At 35.5% G+C, this 17,582-nt stretch overlaps 2 protein-coding genes across 2 annotated transcripts in view; one reads left to right on the plus strand and one right to left on the minus strand.

Annotated features, from left to right (window-relative positions):
• Positions 1-513: 513 nt before the first annotated feature.
• Positions 514-8,984, plus strand: vstm4a (V-set and transmembrane domain containing 4a). The gene is made up of 8 exons (XM_042737229.1): positions 514-713; positions 1,968-2,363; positions 6,143-6,196; positions 6,683-6,790; positions 6,972-7,005; positions 7,109-7,233; positions 7,608-7,666; positions 8,534-8,984. The coding sequence occupies exons 1-8, from the start codon at positions 662-664 to the stop codon at positions 8,693-8,695; spliced, it is 990 nt and encodes a 329-aa protein (XP_042593163.1). The 5' UTR covers positions 514-661; the 3' UTR covers positions 8,696-8,984.
• A 4,958-nt stretch (positions 8,985-13,942) lies between these two features.
• Positions 13,943-17,582, minus strand: part of wdfy4 (WDFY family member 4) — a 45,673-nt gene continuing 42,033 nt past the window's right edge. Inside the window, exons 59-62 of the mRNA XM_042737206.1 lie at positions 16,550-16,732; positions 16,005-16,101; positions 15,210-15,330; positions 13,943-14,610 (exon numbers count right to left, since the gene is read on the minus strand). Of these exons, the coding sequence (XP_042593140.1) occupies positions 14,553-14,610; positions 15,210-15,330; positions 16,005-16,101; positions 16,550-16,732 (459 nt within the window). The 3' untranslated portion in view covers positions 13,943-14,552. The remainder of the gene's footprint in view (positions 14,611-15,209; positions 15,331-16,004; positions 16,102-16,549; positions 16,733-17,582) is intronic.

A 17,582-nucleotide genomic window follows, 5' to 3' on the forward strand; every position in this document is an offset into this window, starting at 1 on the left:
TATGAAATTTCTTTATATGTTTGGTCAGTTTGTTATACAAAGCTTTTATATTTTGTATGTAGTTCATGAGTTTTTCAGAGTAGATTACTATGTCCTTTTTAAAGTATGAAAAGCTCAGTCACAATCAGTGTAATTGCATGGAAGAAATAAACGACACTATGCAACATTACAATTTCTTCGTTGTGTTTACCACTAGAAAAAAAGTAATATGACTTTGGATCAGCATTAATTTTCATTTTCGGGTAAACAATTCCTTTAAGCTTTGTGACAGTCCACTTCACTCATTATAAGGATGTAAACACTACGAACACCAGGCCACTTCTCCTATACTTTCATATGCTGTAGGTCCAGCTGAAAATTTGTGCTGCTTCCAAAGGTTCTCTCAGGAAATGACATTTCCTATGTACTTTTAACTGGCAGGAGGGAGTGATTACAGGATAGAGAAAGAGAAAGAGAAAAAGAAAAGGAGAGCGGGTGAAAAAAAGAAAGACTGGGAAAGAGGGGTGTTTCTAACTGGGAACAGAGCACGCACTGTTTCAGATTACACACACACACACACACACTGAGAGGGAGAAACGGGAAAGAAAAGGAGAGAAAATCCCAGGGACTCCTTTCTTTTCTTGACGTTTAGTTGGGTTTATGGAGCCTACGGGTCTGCAAAATGAAGCTCTCCACTGTTGCGATAGTTCTCCTGACTAGAGCCTTTATTGGAGGTAAGACTGTCTGTTTATGTTGGCCTTTTAATATGCAATGACGAAACAACTTGCAAAATAGCTTTCAAGGGGTACATGATCAGTGAGATGATTTTTCAGACAACAGCTTCACATTTATAACTGCATGTAACTGCGTTCATCTGCATAAAACTATTTTGCATACTTAAAGTTTTTTAAAACTAAGTAAACAAAACTCTTCTACTTTTGCAAAAACGTATTGCAAAATGTTGCATTGTTATGAGCAGTCTCAGCAACTAGACATTTTCAGGTCAGGGTTTTATTCAGCATTATTATTGTGAGACTTTTTGTTTATGTCCAAATCTCTCTTGTGATGTGGTTTTTGCATTGAAAACAGAGCCCCGGTTGGACCCTTGAGGGACTCGAGTAATTGGGACACAACATAAACACGACAAAGGCTTTGAACAGCTGGATACAATCTTGTTGTCGTGTTCCCAGCTCTATCCTCTAGTTCAAGAAGGCAGACAAATGTTTTTCACCTGTATTTTCTGTTTGGCATGGCATATTAAGCCCATGTGCATTCAAAATATTTTACACCCTTTAGGGGTCATGGATTTGGGCCAGAATAGGAGATATCATTGATGAAGCTCCAAAGACAACTGAGGAATAAATATTATAACTTGGTATATATATATATATATATATATATTATATATATATATATATATATATATATATATTTAATATATTTATATTTATGCACAGTGTCTACATATGTGTGTGTGTATATTGAATATGTATGTGTTATTAGAGAGAGAGAGAGAGAGAGAAAGAGAGAGGAAACCTATAGTAATTAAATCTTAAAATCAGGATAAAGCTCTATAATTTATAACTTCATACAACTAGAACTTCAACAAACGGATAATTACTACAGCTTTTATTGTATCTTTTATTGTATGCAATTATCTTTTTGAGGTATAAAAGGATCTACAGTATATATAGGAAAACAAATATTTTTCAGATATTTAAAAATTTGGAAAAATTAATTAGCTATTTTTTATTCTCTTTGGTTTTCTTTTTATGATTAAAATCTATTTTATTTCTCTTTTGCCAACACATTTAAATCATGATAGGTAATACCTTTTTTAGATAAGTAATGGACTTTTTTTGAAAGTCCATATCACAAAATCAGATATACTGTATTTAATATAATACAACAGATATTACATCAGCAGCAACAATATAGAGAAAGTCTAAACATGCTTTTATACTTTTTTTAATCCATGTATTTCCCAGAGCTGAGTGAAGCTCTAAATGTGACCGTCACACCTGGGCCAGTCAGCATGTGTATGGAGGGAGACAACATCACTTTGTCCTGCTTAGTGTCTCAGAGAAAGAGAAGCAGCCATGTCCTGGTGCTACGCTGGCTCTACTTCCCCACCCCTGAAGACGAGCACCTCGTGGTCAGGATGGGCATGAAGAAGAGCAAATATTATGGCAACTACAGCAAACACTTTCCCCAGAGCAAGTTCCACTTGTGGGAAGAAATGGATGGTCAGATCTACCGTTTGCTGATCCTGAATGTGTCCCTAGAGGACAGGGGCAACTATACCTGTAAAGTGCAGGAAATACGGAAGCACAGAAACAAGTGGAGGGCCTCGTCGAATGGAACAGGGAGCATGGAATTACGAGGTAACTTGAGGATTTTTAAAGCAGTGTCTTAAATGATGTACAATACACTGTACAGTATATGACTTCTTAAGGATACTATTGTCTGAAATGAAGCACAGTTTTTTTTTTTGTTTTTTTTTTTCACTATATGGAAGCATTTACCTTTTTCAGTTAATGATCCTCTCATTTTGGTGTTGCCGTTAACTTTAGCATGTTAGCTAACCAAAGCCCAAAGCATACTTCAGACCTATACTACAGTGTGAACACAATACTTGCAGTACTTGTACTACAAAATGTGGAAGAGTGATGTCTTGCCACGGTCAGGGCTAACACCACAACAGCTGTTTCCTCCAGTTCACTAATCCTTTAGTTCATCCAACAGAGGGTCAATTCCAATTCCACAATTGGTGACAAAGGTCTTTGTTAGCTATGTGTAAACTTCTTTTACAGAGGGGATGGTCTGTCTTTTCAGAACATCACAAAAGAGCGACTATCAGATTCACATAGTGACATTACTCCATGTCAACATTTCAAAGCCCAAATCCAAATAGTTTTCGAATGGTCCATAAAATTTCAAATAATCAACCTGAAAATGAGGCGTATATGTTCCCATTTCTCACGTTGTAGCCTTTTCTTACATGCTAGCTTCAGTGTGTTTGTAAGTCTCAGGGTTCCACTTTCCACATACTGTATACATCATTTCCACTATAAATGTGTTCTGGGCCAACACAAACAGACCACGAGGCTGTTAACGAGAGCAACCTGGACATGCTGTGGGGACAGAGAGAGGAGACTTGGCAAGGTTGCAACTGAAAACATTTACTCTGGCTGCATTATGAGTTTTCCTATGGTGTTCGGACAGCAAGAGGTCCCCAAAGCCTCAGCGTCCATTGGATTAATCATCTGCGTGACAAACGGCAATTACCTGATGCTAGCAACAATAAAGAGAACAAATAAGTGTTTGTTGCATGCACTTGCAGTGACAGTTCACTCAAAAATAAACATTTTGTCATCATTTACTTAATTTCTGCAGTGACTTTCTCACTTCTGTAGAACACAAAGGAGATTCTGAAGAATATACTAGAGCTTTCAATCATCTAAAAATCACTTTGTGTGATTAATAGACTAAAATGTTAGTTATTCATTGAAAATCTTCACCTTCAAGAGTTGAACTTGAGAACTGGATCAGTCCATGAACAAGTCAGATTTTGTGAAATGGATCATTTGAAAAGATAAATTTTGTTCTCTCAAAAACGTGCCAGTGAAAAATAGTGCAGATGTAAAGATTTTCAGTGTATAATAAATTAGATTTCAATCTGTTCTTCACACAAAGCTATTATAGGCTTCAGAAGACTTGGAATACTGTGCACAAGTCATATTTCTTCTTTTATGTTCCACTGAAGAAAGACAGCATTATGGGTTTGGAACAACATGATGGTGAGTGGATGATGACCCAATTTTCATTTTTGGATGAGCTATTTCTTTAAAGTATCTCTTTATAATTTATAAAGTTCAAAAAGTAAATTTATTTACAGTTATGCTACATCACTGGCCATGACAAACCATTGCGTCTGACATTTTAACTGACATTTTAGAAGCTAAAAAAAAAATAGTAATAAGTGTTTGAAATCACTGTATATTTAAGCAGATTTTGTATAGAGAGATAAATGCAGTAAAAATACTTTTTAAAACCATTCCATAAAGTGCATATGTAGCTGATTATTAACTTGAAGAAAAAACATCAGCATATATCTCACATATATAAAGATGTGGTTTTGAAGGAATAAAGGCAACAGTATATTATTGTAGACAATGTAGTTAGACAACCACATATACCACACTTAACCAAATCAGAGACACAAAAATACAAGATAAAACCAAGTGATAGAGTAAACAATCAAGAGGCAATAAGGAAGGAAATGAAGGCTGTAGGTTGACTTAAACCAGGGAATTTGCCTTGTGAAAAATACAACAAAACAATGTCAACCAGCTGAAATACCATGAATAACATAGACCAAAGCAGGACCACAGAGTGAGATTAACCACTTACAGCCACAGGGTCGGCCAGAAAATGACTTAATGCTTTCCCAAAACAAAAGCGGCACTCAAACATACTGTACGCTCTTCCCCACCCATTTGACTTTGAATGTAGTGTGCACATTGTTCTCAAGTGTTATTGCACAAAATGCACAATGTGTCTAAAGATCTGAAAATGTGCTGAACCCTTCAGTTTAGTGGGGGTTTAATAGAATGGCTTTGACTTGAAAGAAAATGCAGATCAGATGTGTAACTGTATACCTGCTGCGGATGGAGTCAAAGCCGTTCTGGTCATCATTTCAAGCAGAGTCGGTGCTAATGTAGTTCATGTGAGCGGAGACGCACAACAGGATCCGTTAGGACCCCAAACACAGAGAGAATGGTGCTAAAAAGTACTTTAATATGCTGATGATCAGGGCTTCTGTAGGTTTTTTGGAAGGGTTTATTTAGAGCTCAGCCGTTGTGCTTTTCAGTAATTAACAATGTGAAAATACATTAAAATACTTTCTCATAACTGAATATGTAAAGACACCTATTTGTAGGTGACTTGACACGATGCAGGATGCCAGATTGACGACACAAAAAGGAACGAGCACACTTGATGATGAATGAAATGAAATCCACTGTGTTTTCCGCCAACTGGCAACCCGAAATACAATTGGGTAAACTAGCAGTGGGTGGGTTTCACAAACCAAAACAAAGATCGACATTCTGGCCCGGAACGCAAATTTTCAAAAGAGAATAACTTACTGTAGCATTGTTTTTCACATAAACAAGTATGTTAACGTAGCATATTTCTTAAATATCTGCAAACATATTATGGTATTTTTATGCTTTAGTAGAGACAAAATCTTACATACAGCACCTTTAAATATTTTTTGTAATGCTAGTGGGACACAAATTACAGTTTTAAGAGAGTGAGAACCTTTTTTGTGTTTCATCATACAATGATGTAAATTTTATTCAGCTAATTTGACATTTTACCTTAATATCATACAATTAGCTTTGAAAGTAATTCTGTCCAGCAATGCCCTCAACATCTGTAAGCAATTTTCCCTGAACTGACATGTTTTAAAAAATGCCACGCAGTAAGAATTTAAAGAAGAAAAATTAAATAAAGAATGAGAGAAAATATGATTTTCCATATATTCTCAAAAATTTTAATTTTGTTTCCTAGGTAAACAAGTATTAACAGTTATTAATGGTAGACTTAGTTTTTTAAACACTGATGTAATGGATGCCATATGTATTAATAACTGTTTATGAGCTTTCTGTGTTAGATTTATTTAAAGCCACACTTCTCACGGTCAAAGGTTAAATATTTTTAGAGGACTCTAAAACAAATTCCTTTTAAACTAAATGTCCTTGCCTGGTTATACTGAAGCCTAATCAAGTACAACCCTGCCAAAAATTTGCATGGAATACAAGATGTTGGGGAGAATGACCAGGCTGAGCCTTGAGCCAAATATGCAACAATGTTAATACATGTCATTATTGTGTTTTCCCCTAAACTTAGATTGTTAAATTATAATACAAATGTGAAGCACAACAAAATCCACAACTGAAAACCAGTTTGGTAAAAAAAAAAAAAAAAAAAAAAAAAAAAAACCTGACCTAATCCCAAAGGTCAATAAAAGCACAGTCTGATTTCAGTTCTCATAAAATGTTAAGTTTCTTCATTTAATAAAATTATTTTTTTAACATTTTACTTTTTACTATTTTTACTTTACATGCTTCACTTATGTCTCTCTTAATGTTTTCAGTGCATCGTATACCAAGCACAGGAAAAGCTGATGTCATATGGCGCATGTTTGAAGGTATGCTGTTACCTCGTTATTTTAATAAAATAAGAGCATGTTGTTTATTGCAGTCTGGAGTATGGTCCCTATCACTGATAAAGTGGATAGGATCACAGCTTTGGCTAGTGTGTTACATCTCCTCCCATCTGGTGGAGAAAGACCAAACCAAATTCAACCAAATTCAAATGTAAACCAAGCGTGCTCGCAGTGTTTGGTTTATTTTTGTGGTCAGCTCTGACCAAGCTTATATTGGAATAAGGATTCTTCTTTGGTTTATGACACTTTACAACATTTCCACTAAATTATTACAAAGTCCATTATATTTTATATACAAAATAAAAAAAAACATTACTGTGTGTAAATTATAGTTTTAATTCCATTTGTTAAAACTAAAAAAAAAAAAAAAAAAAAAAAAAAGGTAACAGTAATGTATCATTGTTGCTTGCAAGGTCAGGGCTTTGAATGTATATTTACAGCATATTGCTTTGCCGTGATCTTTCTCAGATTTGTATCTGTGTGCTGTGCTCATCTGCTCTATCGGTCTGGTCTGTATGCTTGTCTTTGCCATGACTATCACATGTCAGCACCTGCAGCACAAACGAAGACTACGAGGTGATAAGCTTTTAACTTAGTCAAATTATTTACATGATACTTTTAAAAATACTCTCATCAGAGCAAAATGCATTTCAAAATACATCAAAAAAAAATTTATTCTTATTGTATGATTGTTTTTCTTATTACCACACACATATTATTTATGTTCTTATGCTTGTTCAATTCTATCTCTATCTAGCCAATTATTACCTTGTGAAGTGTCCTGAAAATAGGTAAACCTATGCAATATGATTTACCACGGATTTACTGTTATAAGTGATTGATTGATCCTTAGATTGATTTTAAGAATAACTTCTTTCTGTTTTATATATCCAGTTCAGGAGAGACAGTTACCAGTGTGTCCAGCTCCTCTCCTGCAATGCACAGAAAAGAGAGACGACACAAACCGCAGCTCAGAGACATCACTGAACAGCTACCACCACCACAGATACCAGCTAAAGGTACGTAACAGACTGAAACCCTTACATTATAACACCAAATTAAAAATGACTGGGTTATCGAAATGTTAGGTAGCACTGTACAAGAAGGTGCAATTCGGTTAAGTTAGTTAATACATTAGGTATTTTGAAACATGAATGAGCATTTATTGCATTTCATTATATAGGTTAATGTTAATTTATGAATGTACTGTTGTTCATTATTAATTCTTGTTCATTTAAAATAGATTAATTGTCATTTACAGTGAAATTAGTATATGTAAAAATAAAAAGTAAAAATAAACATTAACCAAAGTTAATAAATGCTTTAAATTATTTGATGTTACCAAATGTTGAACCCTTAAAAGTATCACACATTTTGTTATTTTTTTTTCTAGCACCTGTACCAAGAAAGCCACGTAGGACCAAACTTTTAAAGGCACGACCTACAAAAATGGTAGGAATGCTAACTCTTATTGAACTCATTTTACATAAAAGCATTATTTTCTTTCATAATAAAGCATTAAAAAGATTAAGTGATGCTGATAGGGTTTCATAATTGTCCTAAATATATATCTTGATAAATTACTTGTTTTATAATCTATTTTGTAAGCGTAATCTTTTTATTCACAATTTTATAATATTTGCATCTAACGACACACTTTCTTTAGCCTCTCAATTGAATTTTCACAGACTAGAAACATGCAAGAGGGAAATAATGTGGCTTCCTCATTGAGCTTTATGTTCGCCACAGTTATTGCTATACCAACTTCCATTTATGGGTGTTATAATTTTATTTACTATTATTGCTTTCCAAAGCGTGATTATTTATTTAAGATGCTTGATTCATATTAGATTAGTTTCCAGGGAAATCATCACCGAAATGCAGAAAAGCAGCAAAAAACAGAAAATGTTTTACAGTCCAGCATTGTATTGTGAAATCCAGTTGTAATCTGGTTGGTCAACGATAAACTTTATATACTCTCTACTAGCAGAACACAGACTTCTTTAAATAAGTGTGATTGGCAGGGGATCGGAGAACATTTATATGTCTATCCTACTGCTCTGTCCACTCGCTTTGTTTGCATTCCATTTTAGTAGTACTTCCTTTGACCATCTGAAATATATGTTTATCCGATGAAGTGGTTGTTCCGACATACTTGAGACTCCTAGTTAGAACCGTCTATGAACAATCCTAAAATTATATCTGTAATTTCATGTTGTTCTGACCCCACATTCCCCAGAGAAACTTCTCTTTCAGACCTCTGACCACATACTGTAGTCTTCATATATCTGAAACGCCCTGTTCTCTTCTCATCCTCAACCAAGGGTGGTAGAGGACAGTCTGACATACGCAGAGCTGGAGCTGGTGAAACCGAAGCCTGAGCTGAAAACAGACTTGACTGGATGTGCACAACTTGAACCTAAAACACAATGCACGGGGACTGTATATGCCCAAATACTTTTTGTGGAGAAGCAAGTGTAAATATGTACAGTAAAGAGTTTCATACCAAAATTATTTATGAGATTGAAATATTTTTACCTACATACTGATGTTCTGTTATGTCACGTGTACTAGAATTAGTATAAAATATGTCATACAACAGCAGCAGTATCTTTCATAAAGTAAGGATTGCATTATGGCTTTAACTCCAAACATGCATAATTTGATTATGCAATTTTGTAAAGTATGTAACAATTTTATTTTTTGCTATGTTGTATAAAATAAAGATTAATCCTCTAAAAGCAGAGGATGAAACAGTATGAGCAAAAGAGCACACTGATTTATTGTCTTATTTATGTCCGCTTAAACAGGTCGTCATTGTGTTGTTTATTAAAGCATATCAAAGAACATTTAACCCTCTGATATAACTAGAATAAGACCTAAGATCAATTACCTTGGTTGTTGTAGTTTACTTTTCGAAACTAAAAATACAAATATTAGCTACAGTGTATTATGGTAGGTATATGGGGTTTGTTATTTTTAAGCAAAATACATAATGCATTTATATTTATGCATATAATGCAATTTGTGTATTATAATGTATTTTAGAATTGTTTATAATAATTTAATTTATTTAAAATAAATATTAGAAACATGAACATTTATATTATGATTAAGAAATAAAGCAATATAGTATAGACAAGTCAGGTTCTTCAAACACTACAGATAATACAGTACAGTAATAAAATCTGTAATATTTTCTAACTCAGGGTCTGATTAATCATTTTAACCATGCTGTTTGTTAGCTACAAATAGACATATATAATTTATTGAACATATAATATCTTTAACAGCTAAAACCTGTTATCTACACAATTAGGTTTAGACAAGATGAGTGCAAGAGTGTAGCTATTATAAGCATAGAGCCATTGATACAATCTCAGTATATCTCAGTCTGTCTTGTCCTCTCTTATCGTCTGTTCTTGAGTTTAGTCTCTCTTTTTTTCTCTCTCTCTCCGTTTCTCCCACACGCAGTGACTGAGATGAACCCTTTAATGGTTACATTTATTAAAATCATACTAATTGTAATCATGCTTAATAATTAGCTTTACAGTGCATTATAATTGGGTTAGGCTACAAGATGGTTCTGCCTAGGTGCTATAATTTATTTGATTTAATTATTCAGAGGAGACCAAATGGTTTGACATTTAATATCATAAAACCACCGATGTATTAAAATTGAGATGGCTATTGTCTTTTGAGAAGGTCATTTGCTTCTCTTCGTGAGATATATGGTGATTATTTTCCAGTCTATTAAGCGCCTCTACTTAGCACAATTAGCCGCATGCACAAAGGTTAAAGAGAGCGACTCTCCCCCTTCATTGTGGTCACAGCGCATATTAATGAGCAGATGCAGCGTGAGGTGGGCAGAGGGGCTCAGGAAGGAGCTCAGAGGGAGTAAGAGAGAAGGATACAGTTTCTCCTGCGTCCTCAGCCCTGGATCCCTTTTGAAACATTAGCGTTGAGCGTAAACACAGCTATACTGTTCATCAAAGCCTGCCTGTCTCGTCTCGTCTAAACTTACCATGACCTTGTGCTGTCCCGCTTTGTTTTTGCTCTGCAGGAGTGTTTATATATGCTGCAGCAGTGGAGGCCTTTCTGCCCCGGATTTTCTCAGAGAGGCCTCTGTGCTCTTTTGTGTGGAGCTACAGTATGTGCAGATATTGCAAGCACAAAGCGAGAATGGCAGCTGTACTCTGGAGGCAGAAATCCACAAACAACACAGAGATTCGTATATATTAGGCCCTCAAACGCAGAGCACCTTCTGCTCTCAATTCTGTTGTTTTGAACAACACCCTTGACCAAATATAAAGAGGCAGCAGCTAAGAAACAACTCAATTTCCGCACTGAGCTGCAACTTCAGCAAAAAAAAAAACAAAGTCTGTGATTATTTACTCACGCTCAAGTTGTTCCAAACCTGCAGTTATTTTCGCAGAGAAACTCCAAAATGAGAAAATCTGAAGAGTTTTTACACCGCTCTTTTCTTCGCAAGCAGTTAACAGCGACCTAAGGGAGATAATATTTTTTTTACACTACAGCCGTTTTATGCGCTGAGCTTGCAACTTTGAAAGAAACTTTTAAGCAAATATGTATATGGTTGTTTACTCACGCTCATGTCGTTCCTTGTGCTTTCATTTTAAACTCCAAAGGTGAAAAAACTGTTCCCCACCCCCACCCCCATTCAGTTAATAGTGACGTCGATACTCGATTCGCGCCATCCAGCGGTGTCCTAACGTACATGGCAATGCTTTATCAAAAAACCGGCACTATTTTAATGTCTCATTTTTGTGTAGGCTTTACATTTTTATAATGTTGTATACTATGTTCTTGAAAAAAAAAAAATCACGTCTCTCGCCTGGCACACTGCGTGCGGATCAGTGTTGCCAGATTGGAAAAGTTCAAGGATCGTACCAGAAGCTCAAAATTATGGTATTTTTCGTACACTAGTCAAACGTACAGGATACAGCTATTTATCTAAACCAACAACTTTCTGACACGACCTGCAAATTACCACAATAGATAAATAGGCGTAAGTTACTGTGTCTAAGGACGAGAGCAGTGTGACAAAATGCCCATTATAATCAGCACCGGATGCGTCGGCGCGACACGACAGTAAACTGATGCCTCGTTCTATTTATTAATTTATTTATTTTATTTTTTTTCATTATTGATCGTACATCGTACAGAGGTCAAAATTATCGTATAAATACGATAATTACCTTACCGTACATCTGGCAACACTGGTGCGGACTTACTGTTTCATACAAACAACTGGCGTCATCTTGCGGTTCAGTAACCGATTGCAGTAAAAAAAAAAAAAAAAAAATACTATTTTTCTTAGATACATTTTATAAAATACAAAGCTACAAAATTAAATCCAAACTCGCATATTTAAAGTCACCATATAAAATAAACCACTACATGGCAATATCCTACATTTGGAACAAACAGTTTTTTTTTTTTACTATAAAGAACAATTCCATTATATATAAATACTTAATGCACTGAATACAGTGGACTTTAATAATTCTTTATTTTCCGCATTTTGAGAACACTGCTCTCCCAATACACACCGGAGATATAACGTTATGGAACGGCTGATCTCAGATTCCCATCCCCGTTTTCTTTATGGCCCGACCCCCATCGCTGGATTATTCATGCTGCTTAATGACGGCTATTAGGAGAAGACAGTCTCCAAAGGTTGGAGGGGAGCAACAATTAGCCCTCTTCCCCAGAGAGGCAAGTGGAGCGTGGCCTGGTGGGAGCTCCCAGTAATCACAGCTCTTTCCCTGCTGTCTGCCTGCTTGAGAGAACCAGACTCAGTCCCACTCATGAGCCAAAGAGCCCCTTAATACACAGCAAAGTTATACAACACATCTGGGCAGATGAATAGAGGAGGACCAGAAGCTTTTTTTGCTGGTTGTTTGTTCGACAAGTCAGTCTAGGAAGCCTGAATATGTAGCCGAGTGTGTAAGAAATTAAGTACAAGACACACAAATAATAATAATAATAATAATTCTAAAACAAATTTGATAAAGATACATATTTCTGTAGCAAAAAATTATGTTTAAATGGGTCCAGGGTCCGAATTGCAATTCTGTTGCAACCGCATGTGTTGCTCTGCATGAAGTGACCCATATTCTTAAACTTGATGGATATCTGTGTTGGTTCTATGGATTTAACTACCGCAGTAGTCCTGACAACTACCAAAAAAAACATTACATCAACTGCTGGATGCTGCCAGGGGACCACATGTACAACTGGACAATTCACAGAAAGCTTAGATTTGCTAGTATTTCTGTAGAATAAACACTCATGATTCATTAAGGGTGTCAGAAAATACTGGCTAGTAATTGGGCTGCATGTAAACAGAAGCGTCATTCAAGGTCATTACTAAATGATGCTATTCAGATCATAAGAATCATTAGTATTCCTGGCAGATGATGTTACACATTTAAACTTTATGTGTTTACAATGTCTGTGAAATTAATCAGATTAAACATGCATTGGTGGGCTAAACAGATACATTCTGCATTGTAAAGCTGATTATAAAATGAACAATAGTTGCATTTGCCACAACAAAGCATAGTTTGCTAATGTTGGAATGAGGTTTGGTATGATGTGGATTGAAGCCTGTGATTTGAGGGAGAATAAACTCAGGCATGTACAGTATAAACATGTTTTCTCAACCAAGCAACAAAGAATTGCTCTTTCCAGTCCTTTACCACACTGCAAAGACAAAATGATCCACATTCAAATTGTATATAATAAAGCTGCTCAGATTTGACATTCAGACCAAAATAAAGAGGTTTTGAAACCCTAATTTTCAAATGTTTTACATTGTACTTATATTTGTAAAAAAAAAAAAAATTCCTGCATGTAATTATATCTGTAATTAATTTACATCTGTATTACTGTAACACTGTTGACCAATCACCATAACCTAAAATTAAACCGGTCCATACAGTACCACCAAACCTGTCCCTAAACTTACCCATATTCCCAATAGCAGCAAAAGTGTTTTGTAATACAATATGAACACAATAAGCACATTGTAATTATTTTTTGATGTAAGTTCATAGTAGTTAAGGCCACTTAATATAAAGTGGGACCAAGAAATCAATACTTCGGTTCAGCAAAGTCATTAAATTGATCAAACGTGACAGTAAAGACCTTTACATTGTTACAAAAATACTTGAAATAAATTCTGTTCTTTCTATTAAACTATGTTCTATTAATCAAAGAATCCTGAAAAAAAAAAAATGAATCACAATTTCCACAAAAATATTAAGCAGCACAACTGTTTTCAACATCAATAAGAGTTAGAAATGTTTTTGAGCACCAAATCAGCCTAAAACATATTAAAACAGAAAACACTTATTATAGTTTAGCTTTAGCATAAGAGACTTCTTTCACATACACTTAAAATATTAACAACTGCAAATTTATAGGTAAATTTAAGTCTTAGCAATAATAATTAATTACACAGTCAAAACAGCACATCACTGTTGTTTCCTGTGTGCCATAATTTAGTGGCATTTATTTCAGAATACTTCAGATCATGGAATGTGTGTAAATGCAGTTTTACAGATCCACACCCTCTATGATGGGAATCTGGGGCACATTGCCAGTGGAAACTCTGACTCTAATTGGCTGAGGAGGTTGATTCAGCCCTTTAACAGCAGCATTTTCCCTGATGTTCCACACCGAGATAGCAGGACTGCATAATGAGTAAGCAATTTAACTTTGATTTAATTACAGATTGTTGAATTTAACTAATAAAATCATCTTGATATACAGTATAAACTGTATAAAATAATCTTCCAGCATAAAACTAGTAAACAGAGCCCTGCTGCTTTATAAAATACACCATTCAGTATGTCCACTGGTGTTGTTTAAAAACAAAAATATGAAATGGCACACAAGCGAATGGCTTTGAAACTCCAGCATACCGGTGTTTATAAAATAAACATTACTTTGGCTTTCTGAGAGTCCAGTGAGAGAAAGAAAGCTACTATACAATAAAACCGATCCACCAAATGGGCCTACTTTATTTTTTTAAAATGGCATCATCTTTCATTTCTTAAATAAGCAGTGTTGTGTTTCCGGCCCTGGCCAGCGAGCCTCACCCAGTCCAAGAAAGAATGCGTCATCCCTGTAATTCACCAGACCCAGAGTGGGTCTCCTGAAGTCAGCAGTCCTGCTGGAAGTGGTGGGAGCAAAGTGCATACGTAGGCAGCACTTAAGCTGGACTCTCTACTGGCATGTGGCTGCATTCAGCTGCAGTTACAGCCGACTTTAATGCTGACTGACGGATGATTGATTGATCCTAGCTCTCTCAGGACCAGCTGTACACCCTGCCCCAGGCATCACCGACCAGCAGTGTGCCATGCGTTCTGAAATTACAAATTAAAATCACATCTTCAGGAAAAAAAAAATGTAGACACTGCTAATCATTTTGAGCTTAAAGAGAAAGTTCACCAAAAATGATTATTTACCATTGTGTTATTTTAAATGGCCGTAGGCCCTTTTTTTATTTATTTTTTTGATAACAAAATTAGTAATTAAAAAAATTGTCCTGCTCACACTTCTCTGTATAATGGCAGTGGATCACAACCAGCATCAAACTTTTTTTTTAAAAATACGCAAAAGTTTCAACATTCATCATGTGGCATGCTTTTCATGGGTAAGTTGGAATGTACTGCGGGGCTTATAGTCTTATGAATGCAGTCATGTACAGTGTAATGAAATATTTTTATTTTTATTAATTTTTTTTTTTATTTAAAATTTGTAAATAGCAATTGTCAAAATTTTGATAAGTTTTTATATTTTTGTTTTTTAAATCTCCCTTTGTCATCCAAAAAAGAAGGGTGTACATTAGAACAAACTTAATTTTACAATTCAGGTGAACTAACCCTTTAATCCTGTACTGAATCATTTAAAACATTAGAGGATCCACTTGAAACCAGCTTTCATACCATACTTTCTTCAATACCTTGATATGCCCAGAGCCGTAATCGCAGGGTTGTTTTTGCAGCGTCGACGAGAGACGGTCTGATTGCGGTTTAACTCTTGACAGAGCACCAGGTGTCTTTTCCACTTCCATGAGCTGCTGTCTAAGAAAAGCAAAACCAAGAGTGAGATATGAGACAGAGATTATTTATGGTCAGCACGTTGCTAAATTGAGAGAAATACATCTAATATAAAGCCTTCACTGTTACAACGAGTTCCCCCAATTTAATTTAAACGTGTTGATACTTACACGCGCTGACGCTGTGCTGTAACCAATGTGTACCAAATTGGATTTGGTTATTATTGCTTTCTAAATTGCATGCCTACATCAGCAAAATTGCTCATCAGTGTTTACAGGCTGTATGTTTAATAACTTTGCCCCATAATTCCTCACAGCTAGCCCTAATGCGTTGCACAAAACAGTAGATCATTATGAACTTTTCTTCGGATCGCTCAAAAACGAACCTCAGGCTGAGCGGCTGCACCATCACACTTAAGAACAGACATAATCTGATTTACACAGCATTTTTGAAGGATGTCTACTATTTGGTCTGGCTATTTAATTTCAAATATTACTTGTATATTAGAAAATAACGATTCTCATGACGTCACAAAGCACATTGTTTTCCAATATTCCAGGAGCGAGTTCCTGTTATTTCATGCTGGTCATTAAGGAAGCTCGTGGGTTATAACGGTCCTATGACCGGAGGCGAGAATAAAAGCACATATTCACGCTCTTGTTCAATTCTGCACTTAAGGTGAAGTGTATTAGTGTTACCTGCTTCCTCAGGAGCTGATGACAAAACATGCCCTTGAGACACAGAGCACTCCTCATGTCCAGGTAATTGTACTCTACTATATTCAGTCTTCCATATCTGCAACAGAACCACACGGTTAATGAAAAAAAAGGAAGAAAAAAAAATCGAATGCAATTGAAGCTATATTCATAAATCAAATCTGCCGGCCATTGATGTCGCAGGTCCAGGCTCCAATTGATGCCTAATTTAAGAAGCACTTTGATTTAATAACTGCTCTTACCTCATCTAAAGTGAGCACATGTAACTATTAATGCTTCTGTGGGACTTCTCAGCCAAGCCTGTGAGCCCCATTTCAATATCGCAGTTACCATATTTTAATATTTTGCAGCTATATTACCTGACTATTAAGCAGGAAACACTACAGGAAAGATTTATTGCTTAAACACAAAGGTGTAGTCTTTGGAGAAGACTTCTCATTTAAACTCTCTCATTATAAAGTTCGCTATGTGAACGCTACGCCTCATCATCTTTCAGTCAGAGGCCCGTTCTGAAGATCTGGCCGTACCCGGACGATGCCGTCGGCGCAGCCGGTGATGATCACGTTGCGGGGGTCCCACTCATACTTCTGTGTGAAACAGCAGCACAGAATCTTTCCTTCAGGCCAGCAGGAAGTGTTTAAAGAGGCCAGTAGCTGCCCTTTCATAGTCCACAGGTACAAATGGGTCTCTGCGCATGACACAATCTCACCCTGAGAGAGACACAATGATGATTAATAATTACTATACCAGGCAAAAGACACTGTTTTTGTTTGGGGTCAGTAATTTTTATTTATTTTTAGTTTTATTTTTTGAATGAATAATTTAACTGATTAGAAGTGACATGAGGACTTTCATGTTGTTATAAAAAAAAATCTATTTCAAATAAACGCTGTTCTTTTGTACTTTTGATTTATCAAAGAGACTCAAAAGCTGCACAACTGTTTTCATCTGTGATAATAGAAAATGTTTCTTGAGCACCAAATCAGCATATTAGAATGATTTCTGAAGAATCATGTGACACTGAAGACTGAAGACTGCATTCAAAACTTACCGACCACAAACATTTGATTGGTATGTTTCTCTCTCAGTGTCCAAGGTTTCAAAAAAGCCAACATTCAAATGTTGTTTTTCTAGTTAAAAAATTTGTTCTATAAATGTGAATTCATTGTATGAATTTTATAAATATTTTAATTGAAATTAATCTGAATTCTATATATTTACATATAAATTGCAATTCTGCATCCGTTGTGCTACTAGGAATTTAACGTAAATTTATAAGGCATTCTCAATTCATTTCATGCTAACAAGCCTGATATTTACAGTGGCCCAAAATACATTTGGACATTTAAGCAACCCGTAAAATGTATGAAGAAATAATAATAAATGGGTAAATGACTATAAATACTTTCAATTTGCTGTAATACAAATTATTTGAAGGAGGTTTGTAATAATATATCAATACTTTTCTCTCGTGTTTTTAGTTCCAGGTATGTTTCACGCTGTGTAACAGGGGGTTTAAGCATTAAAGCAGGTCTGAAGGGAAGGATGTGCACACCCTTC

Source organism: Cyprinus carpio, chromosome B13, assembly GCF_018340385.1.
Source record: "Cyprinus carpio isolate SPL01 chromosome B13, ASM1834038v1, whole genome shotgun sequence".
Classification (NCBI taxonomy): Eukaryota; Metazoa; Chordata; class Actinopteri; order Cypriniformes; family Cyprinidae; genus Cyprinus; species Cyprinus carpio.

Bases quoted from the DNA above. Each gene is read 5' to 3' on its own strand.
- vstm4a (XM_042737229.1), top strand. From the start codon at position 662: ATGAAGCTCTCCACTGTTGCGATAGTTCTCCTGACTAGAGCCTTTATT. The intron at 714-1,967 runs GTAAGACTGTCT...TGTATTTCCCAG, and splicing joins GACTAGAGCCTTTATTGGAG to AGCTGAGTGAAGCTCTAAAT. The intron at 6,791-6,971 runs GTGATAAGCTTT...ATCTCTATCTAG, and splicing joins GCACAAACGAAGACTACGAG to CCAATTATTACCTTGTGAAG.